The following is a 27,775-nucleotide window of genomic DNA, read 5'->3' as shown; positions in this document are numbered from 1 at the left end:
CCCCCGCCAAGTTTAAATAGATTATGTAGGTACATGTTTTGAGGTTTTTCCAACTACCAAACAGTTTGATGGAACTGCCCATGTTTCTTCAACTAAGCTGAAAAGTGAATGATCAGAAACCCTATGTTAGAACCAAAGAAAATGCATCTTAGCAGAAAGTAAGCATCCTTTACAGTTCTGCCTTCAACAGAAGTGTTTTCCATGGCATGGTTTGGAATACAATTCACAGCACAGTGACCGTTATCTCACTGAAAATGGCAGTTTTATAAATAGGTTTGCCTGAAGCATTTTAACACCAAAATGTTAACACGCTGTTCCCTTGTGTTAGGCTTTTATTTATTTTTTTCTCCCATGGTTTAATTATTAGAGAGTCAAATATCTTATACAGTGGGAACAACCACTTAACTATTTTTTTTATCAGTCTATTTTGATTTCTTTTTTAACCTTTGTTTTCAGTGTGGGTCTGTCTTTCCTGTTCCTTTTCCTGTGGTCCTCTCTTCATTTCCTTGCTGCTGTTTCTCTTCTATTCCTGTTCTTCTCAGGACAGTCTTCCATGTTTCCTTTGTATTCCTGCCTTTTGGATTTGTTCATATAACACTGAGATACTTAGAGAAAGACATCTTAGGGATGCAGCTTCAGGACGTAAGACGGATAGGGCTAGTCACTTGGAAAGGTAACTTAGCACAGAAAGCCCCTAGCTAGTTGGTGTGCTTTGCATACTTAATACAGTATTCTAATTACTGCTCTTCTTGACAAGATACTGCAGGATAGACTTGTTAAGTCTTGCTAGCAGGGCACAAAGGGCTCCCCCAAAATTGTTCTTTGCAACAGGATGCTGTCCTGAGCTCCCACCATTGCCTCTCACTAATTACACTTATTACTTGGGGAATTCCTGTATGTAGGGCTCTATGCTCAAAAAATTGCTCTCTGTTTAGTGACTGTGTGCTTTCCCCAAGCTCTGTTATATTCTTCACCTCACAACAGGCAAAAGAAAACGCTTCTTCACCCAACCTGGTGATGCCTGTTCTAGTGTACATGGTGGGACATGGAAACTGTTGGCTGAATGGGATTCAGTGACCGTTTACTAGTTGCCAATTTCATGGCTTGTAGGAGAGCTTGATTTAAAAATCACAGATAATTTAAATACTTCTTTGCCCTCACTTTCAATCGGTGCTATAGTGCCAATATAGCTGAGGAGAGAGAGTCAGGAGTACAAGTCCTGAATTTTTTTTTTCCTGACCTCCCTTCACCCCATATCAGTACTAACAAAAGCTCAGCATCCTTTGTGCTTCCTCAGCTTTTTCAAGTTTCAATTTCCATTTTCTTTTCTTTGAAGCATAGAGAAGAGCAAATGTACATTAAAAAAAAAAAGTCCTGCATACTCAAGCCAAAATGCAATAGACACAATTGAATAGTAGTCAGTTAGGAATTTTAAGGAGAGCTTTGCCATGAATATTTAATTACTACATTAACTGGGCAAATAAAGAACATGCTATTAATATTCATACTGTGTTAGCAGTGGTCAAAGGAATTTAATATGTTTTATAGTTCATACAGCATCCTGTGTGTTGTGTAGGCCTTCAAAGAAAGCCTGCATCCAGTAACGAGTAGCTCTACAGATCTCCCTAGCTACTCTGCCTGTAGGATTTCACATTAAAGTATCATCTCTGAATTAAGGAATGCCTGCTGTTCTTTGCAAAGCACAATTCTAAGCAATATTCTTCACCGTTACGTAGTGGCACCAGTCTTGCATGTTTTGCTACCCAGAAAATGATTCCTGCCTTAAGTGACGATGTGAACAGCTAATGCATGGGCTGTAAGCAGCTGAGATGCTGATAATGAGCCTGCCTCTTCCAGAACTCGGTGTGCTGACTCCTGCAGCCTTATTAGTGTGTCTGCTTTGTAACAGAAATAAAAATATTTCTGGACAGTCCCTTCTGGAGGATGAAGGTTAGGAGTATTTAATATTTGGCTTGTTTGCTCCTGTTTACAGCTTTAAAAATATTGATTATCTGAACGATGGAGATGGTTTGCAAATCAAGAGGCCAAATGCAGAACTTAAAATTGAATTCCTTTGCTGTGAGTTGTGTGTTCTTCCTGTGTTTGTTAGTTTTTTTTTTTTTAAGGTCATTTGCAAGTTAATATTTTATCTAAGAGTCAGAGTAATACTCACTTGTGGTTTTGTCACACTCAAACCCAAGAAGCTCATGAGATGGCCTTTTAGCTTTCACTAACGTACTGAAAATAGGAGCACTCATCCTCTCCCATTGACATGGTCTTTACATTCCTTATGGCCCTGTGCATCACCTACCTCAGTAGGACTCCAGATCTAAAAGATCTTCACAAGAAAAGTTGCACACAGACAATACAAATGTTAAACCTCTGTTCATGACTTGAATATTGCTTTTCCTTCTTGCTGGCTCAGGAAAAGACATTAATAGATGCTGAATTAAGACTTCATCACTGGGTCCGTACTTCATTCACTGAGAATCCTTACAGCTATTTTTACTGCATATAGTGATAATTACCCCTGTTGGCAGAGCAGAACTAATCTAATCTGCTTTGGCTGCTGAAATCCGTGAAGGAGCCAGGAATGATTTCTGTGATGAATTGTTAACCCTGAACGTGCAGTTCTGTCAGTATCACAATGGGCCACCGCTTTGTCTGAGTACCTACTCATCGGATGTTAATGAACATAGCGATAATGGTTTAAAAAAAAAAATGTTTAATAGAGGTATAATGTGCAGCTGTTTTGGTAACCCTGCTTTTGGGATGGGTCTGTCAGATGAGGTGTTGGGAGACTGTCCAGCCTGGCTTGCAAAGAGGAGCCTTTGATATCAAAGATCCAATCTATCTGTAAGTACCCAATTTTCTTCCTTTATTGGATATGGCTGAAAGAATTTTACTTTTTATGTTTATTCTCTGCAACGGGGTGGAAATAAAAATGAGATCTTTCCAGCTAATCTTTTCTCATCAGTATCCCCAAAAGTGGGCAGGAAAGGTGAGGAGCCTGTGTTCTGCGCTGAGGTCTAGGAAGAGCATGGAAGTGTTCTGGCAGGGGTCTGTTCCTCTTGTATTCTTCTGCCTTCTCTTCCTTTTTGCTTAATTCTGCTTTCTCTAAGGCCATAAATAAGGACTGACAAAAAAAAGTTTCCCATCTTCACAAGCCTGTATGTGCTTTCTTGCATGCAACATCAGAATTTCACAAAATCAAAAAAAAAAAAAAAAGTTCCTTCTGAGATGCATGAGTTGAGGCCACATTTGCTCACCTGATTACTTCCCTTTTATACACTTGTTTTGAATGTCTGGCCTTTCTTCAGCTGTTTTTGTAACTAATGGTTGCCGTTACCTAAGATGCTGCCCTTTTGGGGTATGGCTACATGGCTGATTTGGCTGTATAGGCACAGGCGAATAGCTGCAGCTGTGCAGTTCATCACGTAGCGCTGTCGGAGGAAGGGCAGGAGGGGAAGCTTTCAGAACTTTCATTGACAGGCCCTGCTCTTCCCAAAGGAAGAGTAGTGGTAAGGTGATTTGAGAGGGCAACTAGCTACCTCCAAATCCTCTTTTCCTGTGCTTTTACTTCTTGTCATAGTTCCTATAGGGCAGCTGCTGAGAGTGACTGGCTGCAGTGCTGGCGGTTATGGGGAACCTCCTGAAGGCTGTGTAGAGCTGTGACTGCGGCATCACAAGGCCTGCAAAGTGTGGCGATGGAGGGATAGCTGTGGAATGTCTGGAAGAGTAATGGTGCCTGTTTAAGAAGTAGTGGAATCATAGTTTCCCACCTTATTTTTAAAAGGCGAGGGGAAAAACCCACCTTCCCCCTGACATAGAGTAACAGTGGTCTGCTTTGTATTCCTGCCTGTTCGTAGCCTAGCGCCTATTCAGACTGTCTGAGGTGCTCAAACTTCAGTTTGGTCTATGCTTAGTGTTTGGTCCTGGCTTGTCCTACATACTATGAATGGCTATTGGTACGGGTACAAATATGAGGAAAGTTTGCTTCCTGGCTTATGACTAGAAGCCCTATAATAAAAGGGGAAATAAAGACAAATTGCTGTGTTTTCTACTCTTAGCGATTTAAAAAAAAAAAAAAAAAAAAAAAAAGTTGAAAGTGTGATTAGAATTCTGTCCTCTCTAAATACTTGTCGTTTCTTGGCCTTGGGTTTTCACTTGCCTGACTGGTGTTGCTATGTTGGAGTTTCATATGAATATCTAACGGCAGAATTTGATCTTCAGAGCTCTTTGTGTTGGTCTCTGAACTCCCTTAGGAATACTTTTAGTACAAAAGGTACATCTGGATATGAATATGGTCTGTACCAACAGACCTTCATTCCATTGAAGTACTTCATTGCTAAAACATATTTTCTGAGAAATACCTCTACCTCTATAGAAATAGAGGGAATATGAAATTGATTTTTTTTTTCTTTTGCATTTCATGTTTCACTTCATTAAAGGACTGGCTAGAGAAATCAGTCTTCCCTCTGGGCAGCTATAGTCCTGCCTGTGCTTTTTGTGTCTAATAAGTCATTTCTATTCAGTTCCCTTTGTAAAGTCTTTCTATACATTTCTGTCAGCACCCATAACCATGCGCTGTGTTGGAAAGCCTGAAATAAATGCTTCTTTTTATGTCAAGTAGCAAGCATTACAGTAGAAAACAGCATGTTTTTTCTATGGAACTAAGTATAATTTGGTTTGCGCACTCTTATCCAATTTAAGTTCTTACAAATACAGTACCAATTACATAAACCCAATCTATTTCTTTTTTTTTTGGGTGGTAGAAGTTTTTTGCAAACTTGTTCTTCATTTCTTCATTTCTATACATATTATCTTAATACCTCTTGCAAAACTAAATTCACTGCAGAACAGGCCAGAGGCCACTAAAACTCTAGTCTGTTGCATTAAATAACTCAAGGGCTTATCAAAAGAGTTGTAACATCTCAGCAGCCCTGACAATGACAACATCATCCGTTTGCAGAAGTGTAAGTACCTATGTGGAGAGACATCCAGCGTGCTTTAGAAATATCTTGATAATCTGCACACATTTTGAAAGGATTTTTTTCCCCCCTTATCATATTAAACATACCTTGTGGCAATATTTCTTCAGCCTTGCTGCCAGATAGGAAATCTGGGAAGCTGTCAGTGGTGAACATCCATTTCTGTGCAGGGAGTGGTGAGAGTGGCTGGAGCTATCCCCCTTTTCCACCTGTTTGCAGGGTCCTGACTGTCCCTATGTATGGTGATTTTTGATGGTCCGTGTCTGTGTGTGCTCTCCTCTTGTGCTACACCTGAAGAAGAGACAGACGAGCTTTATTTTTCACTAGTGTTTTGGGACTTGTGGCTTGAACCATCCTGCTGCAATACTTTTTTTTAGCAATCCACATATTAAGATTCCTAGGTTGTGGTGTCCTAACATAGCAATGAACCCTTTTTGGTATTTTTTTTTTAAAAGTATGTTTTTAAGTTATCTTCTACTGAAGAGGCACCAGTTCTTGAACTGAAAGACAACATTTCCTGTGGAGGAGACTTTCAGAGATGAGACCAAATGAGAGATGTCTAGCTCTCATGGCATCTGTATGAGAACTGCTCGTCATGCCTTTGATCTCCCTGTGGTGTACCAAAGCATAATGTTTTTGTTTGAAAATGAAACACAAAAATGTAGTAGGTTTCCAAATATCCTGAGGACTATACTTATAAGCGAGAGACTGCAGACTGATGCTGCCTTTTTCTTATTGCCAGCGAGAAGGGTTGTCTTCTGTAGAACTTCCTCAGTTTTACGCGTGTGCACTTTTTTTAATTTGGAGGTTTCTTTTACTAATTTGCACTTCTTCATACAATAACCACAGTGATAAAAATCTTTGTTTTCATTGAGAAAATTGTTTCTGTAGATGATTGCAATATAACATTTTGGAAAATTTTCTGAAAGCTTTCTGAATAGCATAATTAAGTGACTTTTGGAAAATATAAGTAGCATATAACATTCTTTGTAAATATTTTTTTTCTCATATGCTTTATTCAAAAATGTGTGCATATAGTATGAACATATTTTAGTTTTAGTAGTCTGAGGTACGTTCAGGTAGCTACTGTGGTTAGCTTAATAGTTCAGAAATAAGCCTTTCATTTTCAGTTTTGCAAGAGCTAATTGATGGTTCGTGAATCACTAGATGCTCAGCTAAACCCACTGAGGTTTCTTTGGACTAGCAGGGGTTACTCTGTATTGTCCGGAGGCCTGTTCTGTTGAAGGCACCATTTGGCACACTGCAATTGATGATGTGGTCCCATCCCAAGTGAAGGTAGATTTGACAAATGCGTAGTCTGTGGTTTCTAGATCCTACAAGAAATGTAATATAACTGCCGTGTTGTCTTAGGGTTATTGAATATTAGATTAAAATTATGTCAAGCCTGTTTAACATATGAAACATGTTAAATGCAGTTTGCCACTTAATGAATTAGTGAGTATTGAGTACAAAACAAAATGGGGGGGAGGACTTCCCTTGTTTTCTTCCTTGTTTCTTCCTTGTTTTTTTTCTGTTAGAACATACCTAAGAATTTCATTTCTTACTTGCAACATAGGTGCTTTAACATTCCCTAGCCGACTGTTTTTAAAGGAAAACTTAATTTCATGTAATTTGCTTTCCCATCTGTCTTCTGTTATAGGAGGCCTCTGTTAGGAAAACTTAGTTTTGCAGAGTGGGAAGAGCATTTTGTTTGTGCATACCTGCTGATGCATTGAGCAGTTTTTAGCTATATTAGAAAGCCAAATGCAGCTCCTGGAAATACCTGTGGTGAATCTAGGCCAGATTTCAGGCCCATGACAGCTCCTGTCTTTCCCTTAACTTTAGGTTTTCTTGAGAGGTAAACATCTTAATGCAGCTGTGAGCTTTTTGTTGGGAAATGGCATTGCTAATGAACCTAAATTCAAAAATTTCTAGGTGTTAAAAAGCCAGCTGAGTTTTTTCAGTGAGGAGAAAATTTAGCAGCTGTGAGAATTTCACTGCAAGTAAATCAGTATTTAGGCTGAATCAGTACTCTGCATGGAGAAACCTAGTAGCCTTTGGCTTTTAAGAACAATAATAATAACAAAAAGAAAACGATCACTGTTCTATACTCATCCTCTGGCACTTTCTGACAGGCCTAGGGTGGAAGGAGTGCGATGCCTTATACCTGATAGCAGGCTGTATCTTCTAACTGTGTAATTGTGACTGAAAACTGTAATTTGTGTGAAACAGAAGCTTGTGATACTGACTGAGCAATCTAGGCATGTTTCCTCAAATTTCAGCAGGTGTAACTGAGGCCAGTGTGACTCCAGTGTGGTGACTGAGCAACCGTGGCCACAGCCTGGCACCAGCTACCCGGAGCAGGTGTGGGCCAGCGGATGGGGCTGAGGGGAGCCCGGGCCGAGGTCACAGCTCTGGCCCCGGTGGCCCCTTAGGCCTGGTGTGGATGTCATCAGTCTCAGGCCAGGGCTCATCCTGGTTACCTTCCTGCGAGCTCCAGCTTGTGTGGTGATGGCTTCTGTGGTGCTTTGTGAAGAGTTTGGCTGTCGCCTTGTCCTCGTCCACTGGAGCTGTTCACTCTTCAGGCTTCTCCTGTTGATCGGTGCTTTTACATGTATAATTTCCTAATCGGTCTGATCCGCCAGGTGCTCTGCTTTTCCCGTACCTGGTTGGTTAGTTCTGTCTAAGAAATGAAGTCAGGCTCCCTGTTGCATTGGTGTTTTGTTGTCTCAGGCTGAAGGCAAAACAGTGACATGTTTTGTCTGACTGAGCAGTTTGGGTATTGCTTTGCACTCTGGATGCATATGGTTGTGACACTTGTTCTGTATTAATTTCAAAAATACTGTTTTTATGTAAACAATGTAAAGTTGGAACTTGCAGCAATGCTATGATCAGTTGTAATTTCTTACGAATCCACGATAATGTGAAGAACTCCAGGAACTCTGCTCTAATAGTGAGCTGCTGTATATAGGTACTTACAAAATGCATATTCAAGGCACAGTGCTGTGTTATTTGAACTACTGTGGCTTGTAAATAGTGTATTTTGTTTTGTACTCTACTGGATACAAGATCTTAAGGACTTTGCAATGACATCTTTGTGGAGCTAATGCCCTTGTAAGCAGACAAAGGCAGAAACAGCCCTTGATTCAGTACAGAAATCCAGGTGGTTTGAGGATATTAAATTTCCAATAGATAAATTGTAGAGTACTGTCAACTGCAAATTTCATCCTCTCTTGTGGTCCACATGGAGAGTATGTATTCATAACGTCTTTACCGTACTAAATTTGTACGTGTGATCACTAGACATTCAAACTAGACTTTCACCTTAACAACTGAAGATACGTGATGTGTATGTAGAATAACTTTTTTGTATTAATAGCTTTATTAAGGTACTCATATTTGAAAACCTGCAGTCTTACTTGTGTTCTATATTTTGTTGTCTGTCTAGAACTGAAAAGTAACTCTGCATTTAAAGTAACTTGTATCTAGTGGCATATTGCTGTATCTCTTTGTTTACGTAAAAAGAAAATTCTATATTCAGAATTTGGTTAACACTTCTGAGTCTGAAGGGAATGTTTGACTGAATTATGAAGTTCATAGCATAGTGGAAGTGCTGACTTAAAAATAAAACAAACAAAACCACAAATAATTGAGTTCATGAGTTTTATAATATATTTGTGACCAAAAAGAGCATACAAGTTTCTGATTGATTCACTTCATACTTACCATTTTTATTTTCTTTCCCTAGTTTCTTTGCTTGAAGAACATAAGGACCTTCCTTTCAGCATGTTGTGAAATATTTGGGATGAAGAAAAGTGAACTTTTTGAAGCATTCGATTTGTTTGATGTAAGAGACTTTGGAAAGGTAAGCATTCTTTTATCATTATATCCTGAGTGACACCCATGTTCTGCTGCTTGAGGATGGAAGACTTTTTTTTTTGTAGATGTGGTGCAGAAATTGTAACTAATGGATGAGTGTTCCCTGGGGGGAAAAGAACCACAGTGGGGAAGAATTAAGAAAGCAGAGGAATTAAATTGAAATTGGAGGTCTAATAAAGAGCAGAGGAAAATCCGTGGTAGGAAATTTTTGAAGGTGTGAAAAGTAGAGAGAAATCAAACATGATTGAAAGATGCTGAGATAAAAGTGGATGAAATATGTGAAGATGGCAAAATGTGGGTGAGTACTATGTGGTGAAATCACTTCTGATTTTAAAACAAAGTGTGGAATCAAACCCTGGGTCTTTTCATTGTAAGACCATGTGGTGCACAGCGTGTTTCTTCCATCTCAAGCACTTGAAATTCATTCATATATTTTCCCTTGCTGCTATATAATTCATATATTTTGTTTGCTGCCAATTGTTTATTCAAGCTGTTGGGTTTTCTAGCCCACTGTAAAGCTCATATACAGCTGTGGTAGGTTAATGTGACTATTCTAATTTACACAACCATAAGTATATTCTTCTCTAAACTTATCACTAGTTATTCTATATATAAAAGAATTTTCCAGTATATCGTTCACAGCCTCCCACGTATCTGTTTGATCTGTCGTTGCCAGCATATGTTCAGTTCAACTTCAGTTTCTGCTTCTGAGTCATAGAGTATCATTACCCTATTTCCACAGAAAAGGATCTAGAATTTACCTGAGGTAGCAGCAAAAATAGTTATTTATTCAAATTTGCTATATTTCAAGCATTATTTCCTTTTTTTTAAGGTATCATACTTTCACTAACTTTTCTGTGCTGCATTTTTTGTAAGTAGATGCAGAGGTAAATCTGATCTAAGAGTGCTGGCATGAATCAGGGTTGCAGTGTGACTGAGTGTTTGACAAGGCTCAGTGAGTAGTATTAACCAAAATATCCTTTTCTGAATCTTTTGTCAGGTTTTTGGTCCCCCTTTTTTTTTTTAAAAAAAAAAAAAAAAAAAGCTGGTAATTTCACTTGTTACTTATGGACGCTGAATGTCTTTTGTCCTCATAAATTATATTTAAAATAAAGCATTTGTTAAAACAGTCTTTTTACAAATTTAGTACATTTTCTTGTTTTAGAAGAAAAAAATTCCTTTCGTGCAAGTAGCAGACGAATTGAAATGGTTGGTTTTGATTGTCTTTGTGCAGTATCAATGCTTTCTTCATTCAGGTATTTAGTAAATCAGATATCTTAATGTTTGCATCAAATCTTTGACGTGTATGCCTAATGTATAGATGTCTTTCTTTTATTATTGTAGTTTTTAATTGATTGGTTTCATGTTTTCTGCTACATGAATGTACCCAGCCTGTTTTTTAAGCAGTCTGATTTTGAAGAAATATTTTGCAGTACAAATTATTGCTGTATAATTGAATACAAGTAAACAAGTTCTGAATTAAGGCTGAATTTAGCCCAGCACAAATGTTTCTGACACTCTTTACTTGTAGTTGTAACAGAGTTTATTTTAGAACATATTTTTATGTAAGTAGAATAACTTGTTTAAAAACAACAACAACAAAAAACAAGTCTTCCATCCAAGATATTTACCATTTCTCATTCCAAAGTAAAATTAGATCCAGAGACTTGAAGTTCTTCTGCTTCTGTTACCACAATACAGCATAAATGGACTTAGTATTCCTGGTACCGTTATTTCAATATTAGGGATGGTGATGGTGCTTGCTTAAAAGCAGTGTTTTTTCTAGTCTTGGCCTGTTCAGTGGCCATCGTCACCTTTCTTGCAGAGCTGCCAGGTAAAACTGCAGTGACAAACTTGGAAGACATGGGTCTGTGGGATTCTTTAGTGAGATGAACTGTGTGTGAAGTAACAGCTGCTTGTGCAGAGGCGGAGTTGACAAACTGAACAAGCCTGTGCAATCCTTCCAAAAGCTGTGCAGGGCGCACCTCTGGGCGCATAATGGCTCTGCTGTTCAGCTGTTGGCATTACGTGCTTGTGTGACTGCTTGCCACACAAGCCAAGGTCGCAGTGTGCAACAGGTCTGCTGATCTGTATTTTTTTTTACTAGCCTCTGCAATAGCATTATGCTGAGTGAGTTCTATAATTTAACAGTTACATGTTTGCACAGTTAGCTTGAGAGTATTTGAAGTGGCATGGGATTTCATATCTAATAAAGTACCTCTTTGGAAATTCTGTTTCACCATTGCTAGTGTTGGGAATAAGCGAACTTATTTTTCCAGTTGTTTTTTGCTTCTCAACTTTCCCCTTAATTATTATTTATTCCTGTGAATAACTGCTCAAATGTAGGCCTAAATCTCCAGCTTGCTTGAATTTGAATTGAATATTGTACATATGCAAAAGGCCAAAAAAGCAGCGCCCCAGATTCTTCCTGCTACTGCATGCGGCTAGCTAACTTTGCTGTTTCTAAAAATAATTCTTCAAACTGCTCTCCCTAAATATGCCCAAAATATGAATGATTACAAGCACAAACAAATAACATAGGAAGGTTTAGAAAGCCTCTGAGACGCATGTGTTTCTCAGACTGTTGACCTAAATGGGTGATGTTTGTGTGATTTCCACAGCCTCTGAAACATCTGAATACCCAGGGAGCCAGACAGTAGCTGTCTTGAGTTGTCAGAAGTTGGCAAGTATTTTTCAGTGCTGAGATGTAAATAAACTGTTGCTGAGGTGAAGCTAAGCCTTACATAGTTGGTACTTTTAAAAGTTCCAGTTAAATTTAAGTGTTCTTTTTTTTTTTTTTTTTTAAACCCAGACACCTGAGTTTGTGATCTTAGGATAAAATATTCTGCTTTATGACAGATTTTAATGACTAAGCACGCTAACGGGGGGGAGATGAGAAATGTGTCAACAGTAAATGAGCAATGTGCTTTCAAGGAACTAGGACTGAAATGGAAAAAACATGCCCTAGTGATCAAGATCATCTGTTTTTGAAATGTATTTGTCAAGTTTTTTTAAAATAGTGGAGCAAAACCCTGTGCCATGGTAGTAGTAGCTGTATACTGTCTATATAGTCATAGGCCTCTTACCAACCTTGGGAAACACTGGTTACAAAATGTTTGATTATAATGGTGAAACTTATGTTTAATAGCTCAGGGTAAATGAATTGCTTTCAGATATTATGTCAAAACACATGAAAATTTGACTTGAACTTTGTGCTCTGCTTTGGAGAGACTTTGATCTCTATGATTAGAGTAGAAGAAGTGTGTATGCTTTTATTTTTATGGAAAGTAGGGCTGAAGCAGCAGCATGTACAGAGTGAGGGACAGGTAAAGAAAGAGGGAAGCAGGCAACCCCATGAGTATGACTTCAGTGCGTAAGTGCTGTATAAGTATTGACGTCAGCTGTTAATGGATGAGGGTTTTCTTCTGTTTCAAATATAGCACAGAATTTCTGGTTTGTAGGCTGACAACTTGAAAAAGAGAGGGGATACATCACACAGAAATGGAAAGGTTCTCAAACCATGCTTTCTGAGCATAAAACACCCATGTTTTATCTTCAGTTCTGCATTGTTCATCCATTCCCACTCAGTTACCTTTCTTTCAGTAAATTTCATTGTTGCTGTGTTAGGTTCCTGACGGAGCATGAAATGCCCTCCCACGCATGTGGGGTGCCAGACAGTGTTTTCATTGCAAATTCCATGCTGGAGAGTCATTTTTCACCAGTACAGGGCTGTCAGGTTCTTCCTTTCTACCTGTGTGCCAGAATCAACAAATAACATTGATGCTTGTTCTTTCGGCTCTGAGCCCTGCACGCCCCTCGAACAGTGTCTGCGCTGTTTGGTATGCCGCAACAAATTGTTGCTATCCCTGTTGTCTGAAGGAAATTTCAAACTCATGTGTTGCAGAAATGGGAATTGGGATTAGATTCAGAGCTTGTTGAAGTCAATAGGCGCCTGCTGGCCTCAGGAGCAGTGTTTGAAGTCCTGTGGGGAAAAGGCTGGCCGGATATTGTCAGAAAAAGAACTTTGTTTACTCTGCTTTTATATAATCGAAGCAGTGTGACTGAGCATGGTGTTCTGTATGATACAAATGATCTTATATGAACACAACTTGTTTTTAATTTTTGAATCCTGTCAGTAAAGAATAAATACACCTAATTTCAAAATTGGTTAAATAGCAGCAGTAGGGCACTGTAATAGATGTCTAGAAATAATATACAATAATTATGATTTGAAAAAATCAACAGGATCAGATATCAGCTCCTACCAATCAAACAAGTACCTAATTTTAAAAAAAGCATGTTTAAAAAGGATTTAAGATAGTATCTAGCGTAGCCAGCTCTCCAGTAATGCTTGAAAAGCTTGCTTATTTAAAAGAAGAAACTGCTGTGAAAACAATGAATGCATATATTAAGGTCATGTAGTCTGTGATCATTTTAGTCACTCTGTTAGCGCAAAGGAAATCCGGGCAATGATGCAGCAGAAAGTCATGCTGAAGTTGAGGATCCTGGTGTGTTAGTATTCCCTCAGGTTTAACAGATTCCAGGAAGATCAGGCAGATGTGTCTGAGATGCACACACCAAAATCAACACAGCAAAGAGCAACAGTTGTTATAACAACTTATATACCTTTCCAGGAAGAGAGAGGAGGAAAAAACACTTAGGAAATCTTCAGTAAAACTGAGATATTTGAGATCGACATCAGTTGTTTCACATTTTAAGCTGTGAATTTACAGGGCGAGATAAGAGTAAAAATTTTACAGAGTAAAATTTGAACACTTTAACTAATAGTCAAAATAAAGCTGCAGAATGTTGGGAACGTGTCAAGGCATAGCATATTTTTGCAAAGACACTAAAGCCTAGAATGGGGAAGGAGAAAGGAGCTGGTAAAAATGCAATGGTCATTAAAACCAGAGGTTTGTATCTTCACTCGGAGCTCGCAGTGGTAGAATTAAAAAAAAAAAAAAAAATCGTAGTTGTTTGCCTAAGAAACCAGCTGTACAGTTGCTTTCAGGGTAGCATTTTAATGTGAGATGGACTGTTTTGGGATGAATGGCACTTGATAAACTCCTTCAGTGTGTACTTCAGAATGTGGGAGAATGAAGAAACAGAAAAAGATATAGACAAGTTTCAGCTTTCTTCTCTACAGAATTGCCGTGGACAAAACGAGTAAGAAAATACTACCTGTTTTGTAAAACTGATGAAATGTTTGGCATATATGGAAAGCCTTAGTTGTTAGGTCCTATTCCTGTTCGTATAGATTTACATAAAGGTCAAACACTCAGTAGCCTCCCTAAAAGCCTCCCTTAAAATAACAAAAAAAACCTTTCAGCTCCAAAGAACATAAATCATACTTTTGGGATAAGTGGTGAGTGGAGAGAATCGATAGGATGAATGATGTTGTAGCTTATCAACGACCTTATTGAAAAGTCCTTGAAAAATTTTAGAAATGCATTGCCATGGTGTGGCAGTAGAAACAGTTACAAACACTAGATAAATTCTGTGTTTTGGTCAGTGATAATTGCTACTGCATTGGTCATCTCCAAATTGCTCATACAACTTGCTAGGCATGAAATGTCAATAGTTCTAAAACTGTTAGCATGAGCTTATAGCTTCTATATGAGTGTATACATTTAAGTGTGAATATTTCAAGATTATGCTCTTGAATGTTCTTGTGGCAGAATACAAGTGGACAGCTGTCTTTCCAAATGAGCTTTTATAAGTTTCTTAGGTTTGTCATAACTTTTGCAAGCTGTAGTATTTGCTTCCAGTTGATGAAAATGATAATGATAATCTTTGTTTTTGACCACATCACAAAGTTAAAAGTACCACAAGTATGTGATTAATGAAAAACTCTCATCTAGGGAGTGCTCAAAATATTTTGCAAGTATCAGAAGACATCAAGTCCTTATTTAGTGTAGACCTCATTATATTTTTCAGCAAACATGAGCAGGCTTGGGAAAGTCAAGATTAATGAGCAACTGCTGATGTGAAAAAATGAGTTTGTGAGCACATCTCCCTGTTGCTGTGATGATCTTATCCGAACGTTATATAGATCCAAATATTGTGTGTAATGTTTTTCACATATCCAGCAGATGTTGGACTTGCAGCATTGAATTCTGGTAGCATGCCTTCTTCTGAGGTGGAAGAAGTATTGGAGGAAGAGGACAATTGGAGCTTGAGTATGTTTGATAGTGTTTAAGACATAAGTCTCCTCACACATTTATTCATAGAAATATTTTTAAACCTTACTTTTTGTCCTGGTTTCAGTTAGGACAGAGTTAATTTTCCTCCTAGTAGCTGGCAGGGTGCTATGTTTTGGATTAGGATGAGAAGAGCGCTGATAACATGCTGATGTTTTAATTGTTGTAGAGCAGTGCTTACACCAAGCCAAGGACTTTTCAGCTTCTCGCTCTGTCCTGCTAGCGAGCAGGCTAGGGATGCAGCAGGAGCTGGGAGGGGACAGACCCAGGACAGCTGACCCAAAGTGGCCAAAGGGGTATTCCATACCATCTGACGTCATGCTGAACAATATATAGGGGTGGCTAGCCGGGGTGGGGGGCCGGCTGCTCGGGGATAGGCTGGGCATCGGTCAACGGGTGGTGAGCAATTGCATTGTGCATCACTTGTTTCGTACACATTATTATTATTATTATTATTATTGTTATTATTGTTATTATTATTTTTCCTGTCTTAATAAACTGTCTTTATCTCAACTCACAGGCTTCACTTTCCCGTTTCTCTCCCCCATCCCAGAGAGGGAGGGGGGAGGGTGAGCGAACGGCTGTGTGGTGTTTAGCTGCCAGCCGGGCTAAACCACAACACTTTTAAACAGGGAATTCATTCTCTGTGGTACCTGCAAAACAAACTTATCAGATAAGTAAATGGAAGTTGATGCTGGAAGAGAGAACTAAAACCAACACTTAATTTATTGCTGTTGGTCACACAAACACAATTATAAACCAAATAAAAACAGAAGGCAAAGGAGTAGCTTCCAGATTTAGTCCAGATGGACTTGAAAGAGTCTTTTGTACATCTTGTTTTCTTTGAAAGTGACATTGTTCACCCTCTAAGAAGGATAGGAAACATTTCGTTTGTTTGCTTTTCCCCTCTTTTGCAAAGCCTGGACTAACAAGGCTTCTGAAGAGGGAAAGCATGGCACTATTCTGCAACTAGAGCAAAGCAAATGGAAGAGGGATGGGAAAAGACAAGTTGAAGTACCATTTGTATAAGCTGTTCCATCCTATCTCATGCTTGCAGTTTAGTTAATTTCTAGGAGAATCTCTCTCCCATTTTGACCTAGATTCTTCCACTTGCTGTCTAGGTTCTTGCTTGTGCCTCTTACTGCTCTGGGATTTTGATATTCAAATTATGTGAATATAAAATTGTAATGACCCTAGAAACAGATAGAATAGGGTTATTGCAGTTACCTGGGAATGTTGATCATTCTGTTATTTCCAGTTATGTCACGAAATGGGCTTGACATCAAATTAAAAACCTTGTTGCAAATGTTTGAATTTCAGATCATGTTAAGATGGAAGATCGATTTGCTGCTGAACGTGAAAAGGCTTAGACCTTGACTTCGGACTAATGTGATTTTATTTTTGTCATCAGTGGTGCAAATTAAATGTTCAAATTGGACACTGAAGTAAGACACTGTTTTAAACCTAAGGGATTTGCCATTTTTAATCAATGATCCCCTGCCTCTTCTGAGCTGTGGCATGTTTGCTTTCAGTTGATATTCCTCATGTTTGCTTGTAGGTGTTAATTTAGAGTCCAAGAGCCATCACTGTGTAATAAAGGAGATGTTCCATTTGATGTCCAGATTTTTTTTTTCTTCTTTAATACCTTGTTCATTCTGTTTATATTTTGGGAGTGATGAAAGGGAGAAAGAACTTGGTGTGGCTCCCTCAGTTCTGAGGGATTCTATCTGTTGCACATCAGCCTTTTATTTCCCTACTCAGGAACTGGGAAAACCCATTGTAGTCATTTATTCTAGTTTCCTAGGTAATTCCCCCCAGCCTCTGTAAGGAAGACTTGATCTGGCAGAGCTATGAGATTTAAGACTTACAGCAAAGTCGCAAAGTCACATTAACATTTGTGGTAACAACTCATGTTTTACCATTAACATTAATTGCTACCAAAACTACCTGGATGTTTTCCTATTTTAATTTCTTTTACCTCGTGGTAGTCTCTGGCTGGGCTTTGCATTGAGTTCAGGGTTTGTTTTCTGAGTTGGTATGTTTAAGGTGCTGTCTATTTCAGATCTAAATCTGTGTTCATTTATACACCTATTTTTCCATCACACTAGGTTCTGACATGGTTTACTGCACACCCTTTTTAGATCTTGAGACAAGGCTTGTGCCATTGTAAGTCATGTTCAGGCTTCGCTTCACCTCCTCTTTAGAGTTTGCATTAATATTTCTAGACATCTTTGAGTGGTTTGGACTACACTTTGCTTGTAACAGTCATGTTGAAGTCAAATGTTTCATTAAGCCACATGGACTCAAGTGTAGCCTATTTACAGAGTTGGGTGGGTTGTTTTGATCACTTGGTTGTTCTTATATCTGAAGTAGTAAGCCACTATTACTATTAGATGCTGGTAAAAGATGAAGCAACAGAACAGTTTTGGTTATGGTATCTAAATAAGGCGGTTAGGGACAAGCATGCGTGCTTGCTTGCTGTATTCAAACAAAGTATCTCCAGAATTTTAGGTAACAGCAGACAGCAGGCTGTATGAGGTGCCTTAGCGCTGATGCACTTCAGCAGGCTTAATCCTTATGTAGAAAGTTCTCTGTTGTTCTTGTTGATATGTGCTGCTACTTTCCTTTGGCTTTAATGAATGCATATTCATGATTTACTTACTTATGCTGTTTTTATTGTAGGAGTGCATTCAACTCTTTAACATATAGTTTGTCACTTTTCATGTTGTTTGGGCCTTATGTTCCCTCCTGGTGTTACTACACCTGTATCTACACAATTTCCTTCTGCTAGTGTTTTCTAGCTGTGGATCTATCTGGATCAACCCATTTGATGTATTTCAAATCTACTTGACTTCTTGAGCAGATTTTAATACAGGTTGTAGAAGAGAATATGAGAGATTCTTCATTTAAAAGTGTCTCTTGAAATAAGCTTTGCAAGGTTATGTTCAAGATATGGTAGGATGCTTATTCAAAAGTAATACTAAATTGGGCATCTTCTTAAAGATGGGAAGTGATTTTGTGTAGGACTTGCATAAGAAAGCATTCAGTTTGTTACTGTTGTGTCCTTGAAGAGTTCTGATTACAGCACTTGGCTTAATTACTATGATACTGGTCAACTGTTCTTCCTAATGTACCATTCCTTCGTGCCTAGCCTTCCGTCTGAGCAAGAGACTGACAAACAGCACTATGAATTACCTAGAGCACCTTTTGCATTACTGTCCTCCTTTTTTTGTTGTTTCTTACAGCTTAACTTGAATCTTAGCTGACTTGATCTCAATAAAAGTTAAAGCTTGAGGGAAAGCAGCAGAAACAAACAGGAAAGGTTATTTGGAAGTGGGCAACTTGGAGTAGTTATCAGTCCCTATACCGCTTGCCAAAATGTCTTGATTGTATGCATAAATGATGACAACAGTTCAATTAAACTGGTACATTGTCTATGCGTGGTTTTAAAAGAACAAAGCTGATGCCTTTCTTGCTGCATTCCAATGTAAAAAAAAGTGTAATAAAGTATATTTTTCTTCTATTATTTCTCCTTGGAATGATTTAAAATAGCTAAACTTTTTCTTTTACTGAAATATGTCCTGGCCTCTAGATTTACATATGTGTTTAAAACGTTTTCGAAGAGCATCTGTGCTAAATCTTCACCAGAGGTATTTGGGCCATGGGCTTGGTCACTACCTGAGAGGCAGAAATTACAAGCTATAGTGAAAGTGAAATGGTGGCCTCGACCACCTGTAGTGCAGCGTTGGGGTTTCCTGTGAAGAGTTAGTCAAGCAAGCGCAAGTGTCCTGCAAGCTTAAGTGCGGATGCCATGGTGGGACCAAACCTGAGAGATGGCAGTGTGCTGTGGGGTAGCAGAAAGTGGGTTTTTGTTCCCTCTGTGGGAACCCCCCTTTTCTGTAGATGCTCATCCCCTCCCCTGCACTCTATCTCTTCCGATAGTTTGTAGTTGGTAGTTTTATTATGTAAAGCAGAGGTGTATTCTAGTGTTCAGTCCCAAATGATAGCCTGTTTTCAGAGATGATAGCGTTTGTTTCTTTGCGAGTATTAAAAGTTCAATGCTTGTTTGGCCTGAAGGATGCTCTGCTAGTCATATTGGTTGTAGTTTCATTCACTGCTTTTTCTGTACAGTTTCAAGAGAAAGTGAAACCTATAGTGAATGGCTTGCAGCAGGAAACACTGAGTGTTTCATAAAACGGAAATAGGTATGAGTTAATGAGAAGTGCTTACAAAATGCATTAGAGGGCTTGCTCTTAACGTATTGGTGACGGGACTAGGGAGGTGTTTGATTAAAAATTGTTCTGTTTTTCATTCTGACAGTAACTGTTGTGAATTAATGTCTGATGTGCAGTGTTCTGTGCCTTTGGAAAGCAGCATGAATACTTGAAATAGTTTGGAAACAGAAATACGTCCGAGTATATACAAGTGTATTTATGAATTTAAAAATACTTTATTTGCTGTAGTTGACTGGGATCATAAAGACTACCTCGTTGTGAAAACTAATGAGTCTTCCTTTGCAAAAACATCAGGTGTATTTAGGGAGATGGCTTCTTTTGGCTTAAGTATGTTACAGAAGAAATGTCAGCCAGCTGCTGCGGGGCTAGGTGTGCCTGGCAGTTTGTCCCTCTTCGCTGATCAGATCAGCGGGAAGGGGCCTTGTGGTTCTTGCGGAAGTTGATTGAGGTTTGAGAGGGAGATTTTTCAAAATGGCTGATTGTGGAGCAGAGAAAATAAAAGATGTTGAATAGCTACTGGGCCTGTGTTGGTCAGCAAGGTGCTGCCACTTGTTTTGTGTGGTCCTGTGAGGCCCTAATGTGGCTGGATGGGAGAGGTAGGAGGAAGGTAACTTGGGAGGTGAGCCTCGTCTGGTCAGACGGAGGTGGTGAGTGCCTGGGAGCAGCCACGGCCTCACTGCAGTGGGGCTCCTCTCCTGTGCCCACTCCCTGTCAGCCCCAGGCCGGACAGCAATCCTGCCTTGGAAAGCCTCTGCTGTGCCTCTGCCTCTCCGGAGGTACAGCCTTGGGGCTGCCAGCACCCGAGGGGTGAGCTGTGGGCTGGCAAAGCGTCTTGCTCATGGTGCTGTAGGGCTGGTGGATTCGTTGTTGCTGTCACCACCATAGGGTTTGTCTGCAGGCTGAGTGATCTGGAGCTGTGGCTGCCTCTACCATGGCGAGGAGGTGGTTTGGGACTTGGCTTTTGGGTCCTATATGTTTGTAACTACATACCCTGGTAGTACCTTAGCAATGAAGAACACCAGGAGAGGGAAGGGGGGGACCTATGAGCGGGAGTAGAAGAAAGTAAAAGGGTGCTGGGACAGGGAGACCAAGGTGACGGTACCTCGGAGACAATAAAAGAAAGTTATTGAGTCTTATGCAAAAACTATGGCTGTGTGTTCAGATAGAAATGATAAATTTAAGTACTTCATATTCCAGCATGATTCACAAGGTTTATCTGGACAGGTTCTACTGAGCAGACTGCTTGCACTTTCAAGGCTTTCTGTGTGAGGTATCTAAAGTGAAACACATTGAAAAGTGGGCATGCCATTTCCAAAATAACCATTCAATAACAAATTATTCATCATAAAATTTTTGCACTGAGTGTATTTGTTGATCAACTTGAGAACCTGTTTAAAAACTGTTGTGAAAAGCAACAGCAGCTAAGTGGAAAGTGACATTACAGAAGAAATTACAAGGACTGCTAACAGAAATTAAATGATTCACTTCAGCATGTGCGAACTCTGCAGGTGAATCAGTTGCTGAATTTCACCTTATTGTTTAGAAGTGTAATTTGCTGACGTAAGTCTTAAGATCTGTCTTTAAAGAGCCTTTGATCTGAAGTAGCAACATGGGCACATTGTATAAATGCGCTGCCATGCAGAGGTAGCTGACAGAAGCATATCTGAATTTTTGGAATGTGCTATTCCAGGCATGTTTCATGTACAACTGGTAATCTTGGAAATAAAGTAAAATAAAATTGCTGAATTAAACAGTTACTTACAGAACTGGATATATCTTTTACTGAAAGCCATTTTGTTCAATGGACATATAAAGGACGCTTGGCAGAATTACACAGCAAAGCCAGTTGAGGGTTAGCGCTCATGAATATATCCCATTCTCCACAATTCTACTTCATGGTTAATTTAAAATGCTGAAAGGCTCGGAGTGCTTCTGAGTTTGAACTGATTTGTGCCAAAATACATCAGTGATGTTGTGCAAGCAGCATGATGTGTGTTTCCTGCAGTAGCTAATTGATAGTAGCTGAGGAATTCAGTGCACTCTGTAATCCACTTTTTACCAAAATATGTAAATGGCTTTTGAGGGAGGATTTACTGCCTGTGCCCTTGCAGGGAGTAGAGGGAAAATGAGAATGTAGGTCAGCAGTGGCTGGGGGCCGGGAGTTTTCCCGTTTCCCATTCAGCCTTCGCTGCGGTAAGCTGTTGTCCAAAACTCATGGTGCGGTTTCAAGTGTGGAGCAGAGATGCTGCTGATTTCGCAGTGACTCACTGCCGTTCTGTAGTGTTTTCCTCCGTGGCGCTAGGTCAGTAGAGAATAGTCTTCCTGTGGCTGGTACGGGGTACTTCCACGTGATACTGCAAGTCGCAGTACCTACTGTGTTGGGCTGTATTTGCCAGCTCCGGATGTGCTGTAAGGTGTTGTGATATTATGGAACAAGCACGCTGGGGTATTTAGCTGACATGTCTAAAGCTGTATTTTGAGAAGGACTCTTCTCTCCAGAGGAGGGAGAGGGGTGTTAAATGCCTGCTCAGTGAGGGACAGAGAGGGTGTGTCAGTGTGGGCAAGCAGGGATAATGCAAGGAAAGACCTCTCTAGTCTTTCTCTTCCGATGTATCCCTTTCCTTTGCGGACTAAACAAAGCCAACTCCGCCAGCAGAGCCTTGGGGTACATGCTGAGAATAAGCATCCCCTGCAGCTGCTGCACTGGAGGCACCTTGGGGCTGGCTCCTGGGCCGGGGAAGGCGGCCAGCAGGCAACATCACCAGCTCCTTGCAGAACGTGGCTCCTGAGGATTAGCTGAGTGCAGCGTGGCATAAGGAAAGGAAATAATGCTACGCTTGTGGCGGTCGCACTCGAAACAGCTGGCTCTACGTACTGTCCAAATATTAGTGCTGTCAAAGACCTGGTTGTAGTTTGCATGTTGTGTAATGATCCCCTGGAATGAACTCCTGCCTTCAAAAGCTGTCCCTTCAAAAGCAGTGAATTAAGGAATTAGACCAACTTCCTTCATATTTACACAGTTTATCTGCAGCTTTTCCTTGAAACTGTCCTGTCTTGGGTAGGTAACGATTATGAAATTCTGTAGCTGTTTGAAATGGCCAGCTTTGTGAAGGAATTAGCTATGCGTGTTCCTCCTGAGAGTGCTTTCGTTTGCATTTAAGGTATTTACTTGGCTCTTGTGGCTTCTCATGATTTTAAATAATCTCCTCGTCACCACCAGTGCAAAATATATATATGTGTACATACATACCTATATATACACACCATCTTTTGAGACTTAAGCACTTACCCTTTATTACAATTTATACTAAATACTGTTGACTGACAGAATTCTGAGTTTATTTTTGAGGCTGTGTTTTAATGTGTTGTGATTTTTTTTTTTGGGGGGGGGAGATCTCCCTTAAAATCTTTCAGCTAGCAAAAAAGGTTAGCTTGAGCACCCAACTTAGTGGATGGATGCAGCTGCTCTGCTTCATCTGTGGGGAAACGAGTCTTGGAAGCAAGCTTCTTTATGAGTCTTGAAGTATTAGCTTGGTAAAGTTAATGAAAGGTCTTAAACCACCTCATTAGAAATGTCAGCATACTATTTTCCAAGTGGTGAGGTCTGTTTTTGTTTATGCTAACTCAGAGGCTGAATGTAGTCTCGATGAGAGATGATGGTTTTGCTCAGTTGCATATTTTGTGGCAGAAAATGTTAAAATCATGATTGTGCCTTAAACAGGTTTTTACTGTCCAAATTAGTATAAACTTGCTTTAAATCATTAAATATTTTAACATTGCATCAATATTTTATTAATATTTTTAATAGACAGATGTTAAGCTAAAAATAAGTGTCATACTCTAAATCACTTATTTTCTTGGATGTTTTGCCTTTTGAGAGTTGAGTTGCATTATTTCAGTCAGAGTAAAATCCAGGTACTTTTTGTGTCTGGCCTTACTTAAAGATTCAAGATGTTATAGATAGCTGTGATATTTGGGATTTTGATAATTACACCTGACAAGCCTAATCAATCCTATTGAGAAAAAAGTATGATTGTGTGGGAGAAGGAGGGACAAATAAGTTTAGCTTTCAGGATTTTTTTTTTATGATTTTTTTTAACTTAAACTTTTAACCAGAATATTTTTCATATGTTAGGCAAACAAATGACTAGATGAGGTTAGAAGGAAGAGTTCAGTTATATAGAAATGATAAGCTTAAACTTGGCATCATCTATGTATCTGAGAGTGGTAGGAAAATTGCTAGACCAGAAGGTGAATCTTTCAAGTGCTTTGGTTGAGGAAGGTGAAGCTTTGGCAGGGAGTCCATGGTACCTCACCTGGTGAATGCAAAAGTGGGTGCCTATGGTGCAGCACCTGCAGCTGGGTATTTTAAAGGAAATAGAAGATGATTTTTTTTTTTCCAGAATGCAGGAAAGACATACCTAGCAAGCATTAGATAATATCCAAAACTCAGTGAAAGAGCTCAAATACTAGGAACATAACCATAACATGCACTTTGATTAGGTAAGTTTTACAAAGTAATTCACATTTACATATTTTTTTTGATGGAGATTTGCCACCCACAGGTGGGTGGCATACATTCAGAATCTGTAGAAACCACAACCAGACTGCTTCTAATGCATACAGGGGCAAGATGTATTAATTAGATTAACCAGCAGTTCATCAGTGCAAGCATGCTGATGCTGGATGCCAAATTAAGTGGGAGTGCATGAGAACCTTTCTATTCAAATTGCAGAACTTCTGCAGATTTCCTTATGTCTATTTCAGCTGTGGAAGTGTTTTTTTTTCTCTAGTCAGCATAGTCCACCTGTGCCTGTAGCAGTCTCCTAAACCTTAGGAAAAGGTGCTGCTTACCAACTTCATGTTAACAAAGCAATAATGGTGCCAAAATAGCAGTGCCCCCCACTGTGTGACTGGTTCAGAAATAAAGGATAAAATCTTTTGATGCTCTCCTGTTTATAGCTTCACTGTGGATTTGCTGGGATTAGTTGGTTTTGAAGTCCTACAGACATTTTATCCCTCCAAATTAAGAGGAGGAGAGCTGGCCCGTCTCCTTCCTCCATGCGGGGCTCTTAGTGTTCTTGTGTTCTTAGTGTCTTGTGTTCTTGTTGCCCTAGCCTTACCCCTAATGAGCACAGCCCATGTGACTCTTTCTACTTAATTATACTCTCATCACATTTTTAAACTCATTTTCCCTGTTTAGTTACTGTTGGATCTTGATCATTGCCTTGTCTCCTTTGCCTTCATGCTTAGCCCCTCTCTCATCTCTTTGCTTTGAAGTCTGCTGTAGTCCTTCTCCCTGAAGAGCTTTTTGGGCCTTTCTTGTTTCTGCATTTCAGGTTTGTTTCGGCAGTCTCATTTTGTCTTGCTTTTAGCCAGGAGACTGGTCCTGTTATGCCTGTGTTCATTTTAATACATCTCCAAATTTTTCTGCCTACCAGATAAGTACTCACTACTTGTAAGAGAATTATAACCCTGTTGGAAATCCTGCACTTCAGCTTTCTCCCGTGTTGTACGTTTGCTAGAACTTGCATATCATGCTGTCATCTCTCATTTCACTCACATAAAAAGGAATTTTCAAGTGTGGTTTTGCTTGCTTCCTCTCTCATCTGATTCGGAGTGTATTTTATATGTTGACTAGCATAGTAAATGAAGACCCGTGGTCTTTGTTGTCTGACACCAGCAAGCCTCTGAAAAGGAAAGAATTCTTAGCACTGATGTTCTGATAAGGTTTTATTTCCTCCCTCTCAACTGAGGGGGGGATGACAACACTAGCCCTCTCCAAGCTAAAGAAGTAACTTAAAACTTGGAGACCAATAAATCATTTAATAATTTTCTTTAAAATTATCAATCAATAAAATAAGCTTTCATTTATTTGGAGTGATTTATTTGGAGTGATGCTTTGACCGAGTAAATCATGTAAAACTGATGTAAATCATGTAAAACTGATTTAGAGAATATTGAATCTGGGAGGATGGTAGAGCTTTCTTTTTCTAGTCAGCTCACTACTACAAACATGACTGAAATCTGCTACTGGGGCTTCAATACAGAAAGCAAGGCGTGTGTCACAAGGCAGTAAGAGGTACCAGGGTAATGGAGCTTCTTAGAAGCCCTGACTAGAAACGCCAGAAGCCGATTAAGATCTTTCCAGAGGAAATGCTGTGTAGAAATAGCAGGTCTTGTGCCAGTGCACAGCTGTGGGCTGAAGGGAGAGCGCGGGGCGAGGTGGGAGGTGGAGGCCGGGCCTCTGTGGCACGCTGCTGCTTGAGGGCCTGTTGGCGGGGCAGACTCCGTGGTGCCGGCGGCCTGTGTGGTGTGTGGGGCATGTAAAGGGAAAAAGGCACACAAAGGGGTGGGCCAAAGGAGTCTGCCATGCAGTTACTGATGTACCAACTTCCGTGAAGTCTGGCCACGGGGCGGTTGTTGTGGTGCGAGTTCTCCCTTTGCATGCAGGAGGCCACAGCGTGGCTGTTCAGCCCTGCTGTTAGGGTGGAAACGGGACCCCAAATCCTCCCGTTGCAGCTTCGTGCACAGCTCCTCCTGCTGCTGTGGGAGGCAGGGGGTGCTCAGGAGGGTCTCACCGGGTTTGTGGGCCACTGACCAGGGTCTGTACAGTTACAAGTCTCTGCTTATTTCAGGGGGGAAAAAGGAGTGTCTAAGATGATGTTACTTGCTCGTTTGTGCAGAAGATGATTTGGTTAGCTTCCAAGAGAATGCTGATACATTGCTTTAATTTTTTTGTTGGGGCTTCTGTACCTGGTCATATATACAGACACTGGGAGACATCTTCAGCTCCTACTGCTGCGGTAGACGTAGCACGTGGAAGTAAGCCAACTGGGAATGCTCTGGATGTTCCTGGCGAAGAAGAAAAAAAAAAGCGCATCCCATTTAGGAGAGTGAATAAAAGTTAGTAAGTTTTCTTTCTCCTTAAATGTACTTTATCCAAGCAGTGTAAGGCATCTTTCATGACTGCCAGAAAAATAATCTAAAACATTTTCATTTTCAAAGTGTTTTCCCTGAAATGGTAAGTGATGATGAATCCTGAAACTGGTTTAGAGAAGGCAGGTGTTCCCATAAACATTTGAAAGTACTGCTTTCACCACTTTTGAATAATGTAAACTTCTGTGGAAGTCAAGCTGCTGTCTACACTAAATCATGAGATTCTTTTTTCTTTTTGAAACACTTCCATTCCTCTAATGTTAGGAAAAAATTACACTGATTAATAGATAGATAGTAGACAAAGCCACTCAATTTACTATAGTAACACTAGGCCTTGCTCTGCTGTTTGCACGCATGTTGAAAACAATTTGACACAGTGAAATTTGGTTGTTCCCATAGGTATAGTATCTGACTTGTTTTTCCTTTGATGCCTGTTTACAAGTGCAGACCTCTGGACATTGAGGGGAATTGAGCTATAAATTTGTCTTGTTAGCTAAAATGTTAAAAGCAAGGTCTGCATTTTCCCAATGTTATGACTTGGTACAGTTGTATCAGAGCTGCCTGGCTGATACAAAAGAATTGGTCTGATGGTGTGCCACAGACCTCATGATGGCTTTAAATTGATCCACGTTAGTTCACTTGGCAGATGAAATCCTTACAGGAAAAATCTTGCCGTGAAGCTTCTAATAGCCAGCAGAGCCTTGAGCTGGGCAGGCAGCAGATCCCATCGGCAGCCCTAGCCTCGCCTGCTCTGTTGGTGTGTCAGCTGCAGTAGTCAAAGGCTGCCCGAGGAGTCTCTCTGGGACTGTCACAGGCAGTGGGCAAAGTAAGTGTCTCAGCGCGCAAACATCCACTGACAGATTGAACTTGCATTGCAGTAGCCTGGCCTATTATGTGTGTAATAATCCATTTCGACTGAGACCTACAGCAAGAAATTAACAATATTAATATAGCTAACGAAGATTCATGGGATATGCATACATCCTGATAATTTTGTCCCTTTTTGTGGAAAACATGCAGCATCTTTTTTGAAACAAGTTACGGTTGAGGGAACTGTATTTTTGTTCTCGTTTTATATCATTTGCTTTTCAGGTTTGGTTTCAGTTTTCTTATCCTGTTTTCTAGTTTTTGAGGTGACATTTTTGTCATCTCAAACCCTGTCAGAGGCTGGCAACATGACTTTTTCTAAAATGAGATTGCTACTTTTCCCTCATCTCACCCTCCCTCCTTTGACTTTCTTACTTGCTGTTGTTGACGTCTCTCATCTTTCCAAAAATTTAGCTCTTGCCAAACCCTCTGACTTGACTGCTGTTGAGGATTACTTTTCGCACATCTGCCTCAGTTGAATATTGCTCTATTTCACTGTTTTTGATGCTGTCTCATTCCTGAAGCTATTATTTTTTGTCTGAGTGTAACAAGGGAATTCGTGTTGTTAGAAATGGCTGTGAGTGGTATAATCAGTGCTTGCCAAGTAAAAAGGGAAATATATGGAAGGACATAATTTTAAGAAGCATATTGTGATCAACGTGGG

The 27,775-nt window shown here is 39.9% G+C and overlaps 1 protein-coding gene across 5 annotated transcripts in view; it reads left to right on the top strand.

The window, feature by feature from the left end:
* The window catches only part of VAV3 (vav guanine nucleotide exchange factor 3), a 192,485-nt gene that overhangs the window by 40,574 nt on the left and 124,136 nt on the right, over nucleotides 1–27,775 (top strand). For all 5 annotated transcript variants that reach the window (XM_035537549.2, XM_035537548.2, XM_035537552.2 and 2 more), the window contains exon 2: nucleotides 8,740–8,856. In XM_035537549.2, coding sequence (XP_035393442.1) covers nucleotides 8,740–8,856 — 117 coding nt within the window. The remainder of the gene's footprint in view (nucleotides 1–8,739; nucleotides 8,857–27,775) is intronic.

This window comes from Cygnus atratus, chromosome 8 (assembly GCF_013377495.2).
Source record: "Cygnus atratus isolate AKBS03 ecotype Queensland, Australia chromosome 8, CAtr_DNAZoo_HiC_assembly, whole genome shotgun sequence".
NCBI lineage: Eukaryota > Metazoa > Chordata > Aves > Anseriformes > Anatidae > Cygnus > Cygnus atratus.
This window is presented reverse-complemented; position numbering and strand designations above follow the sequence as displayed.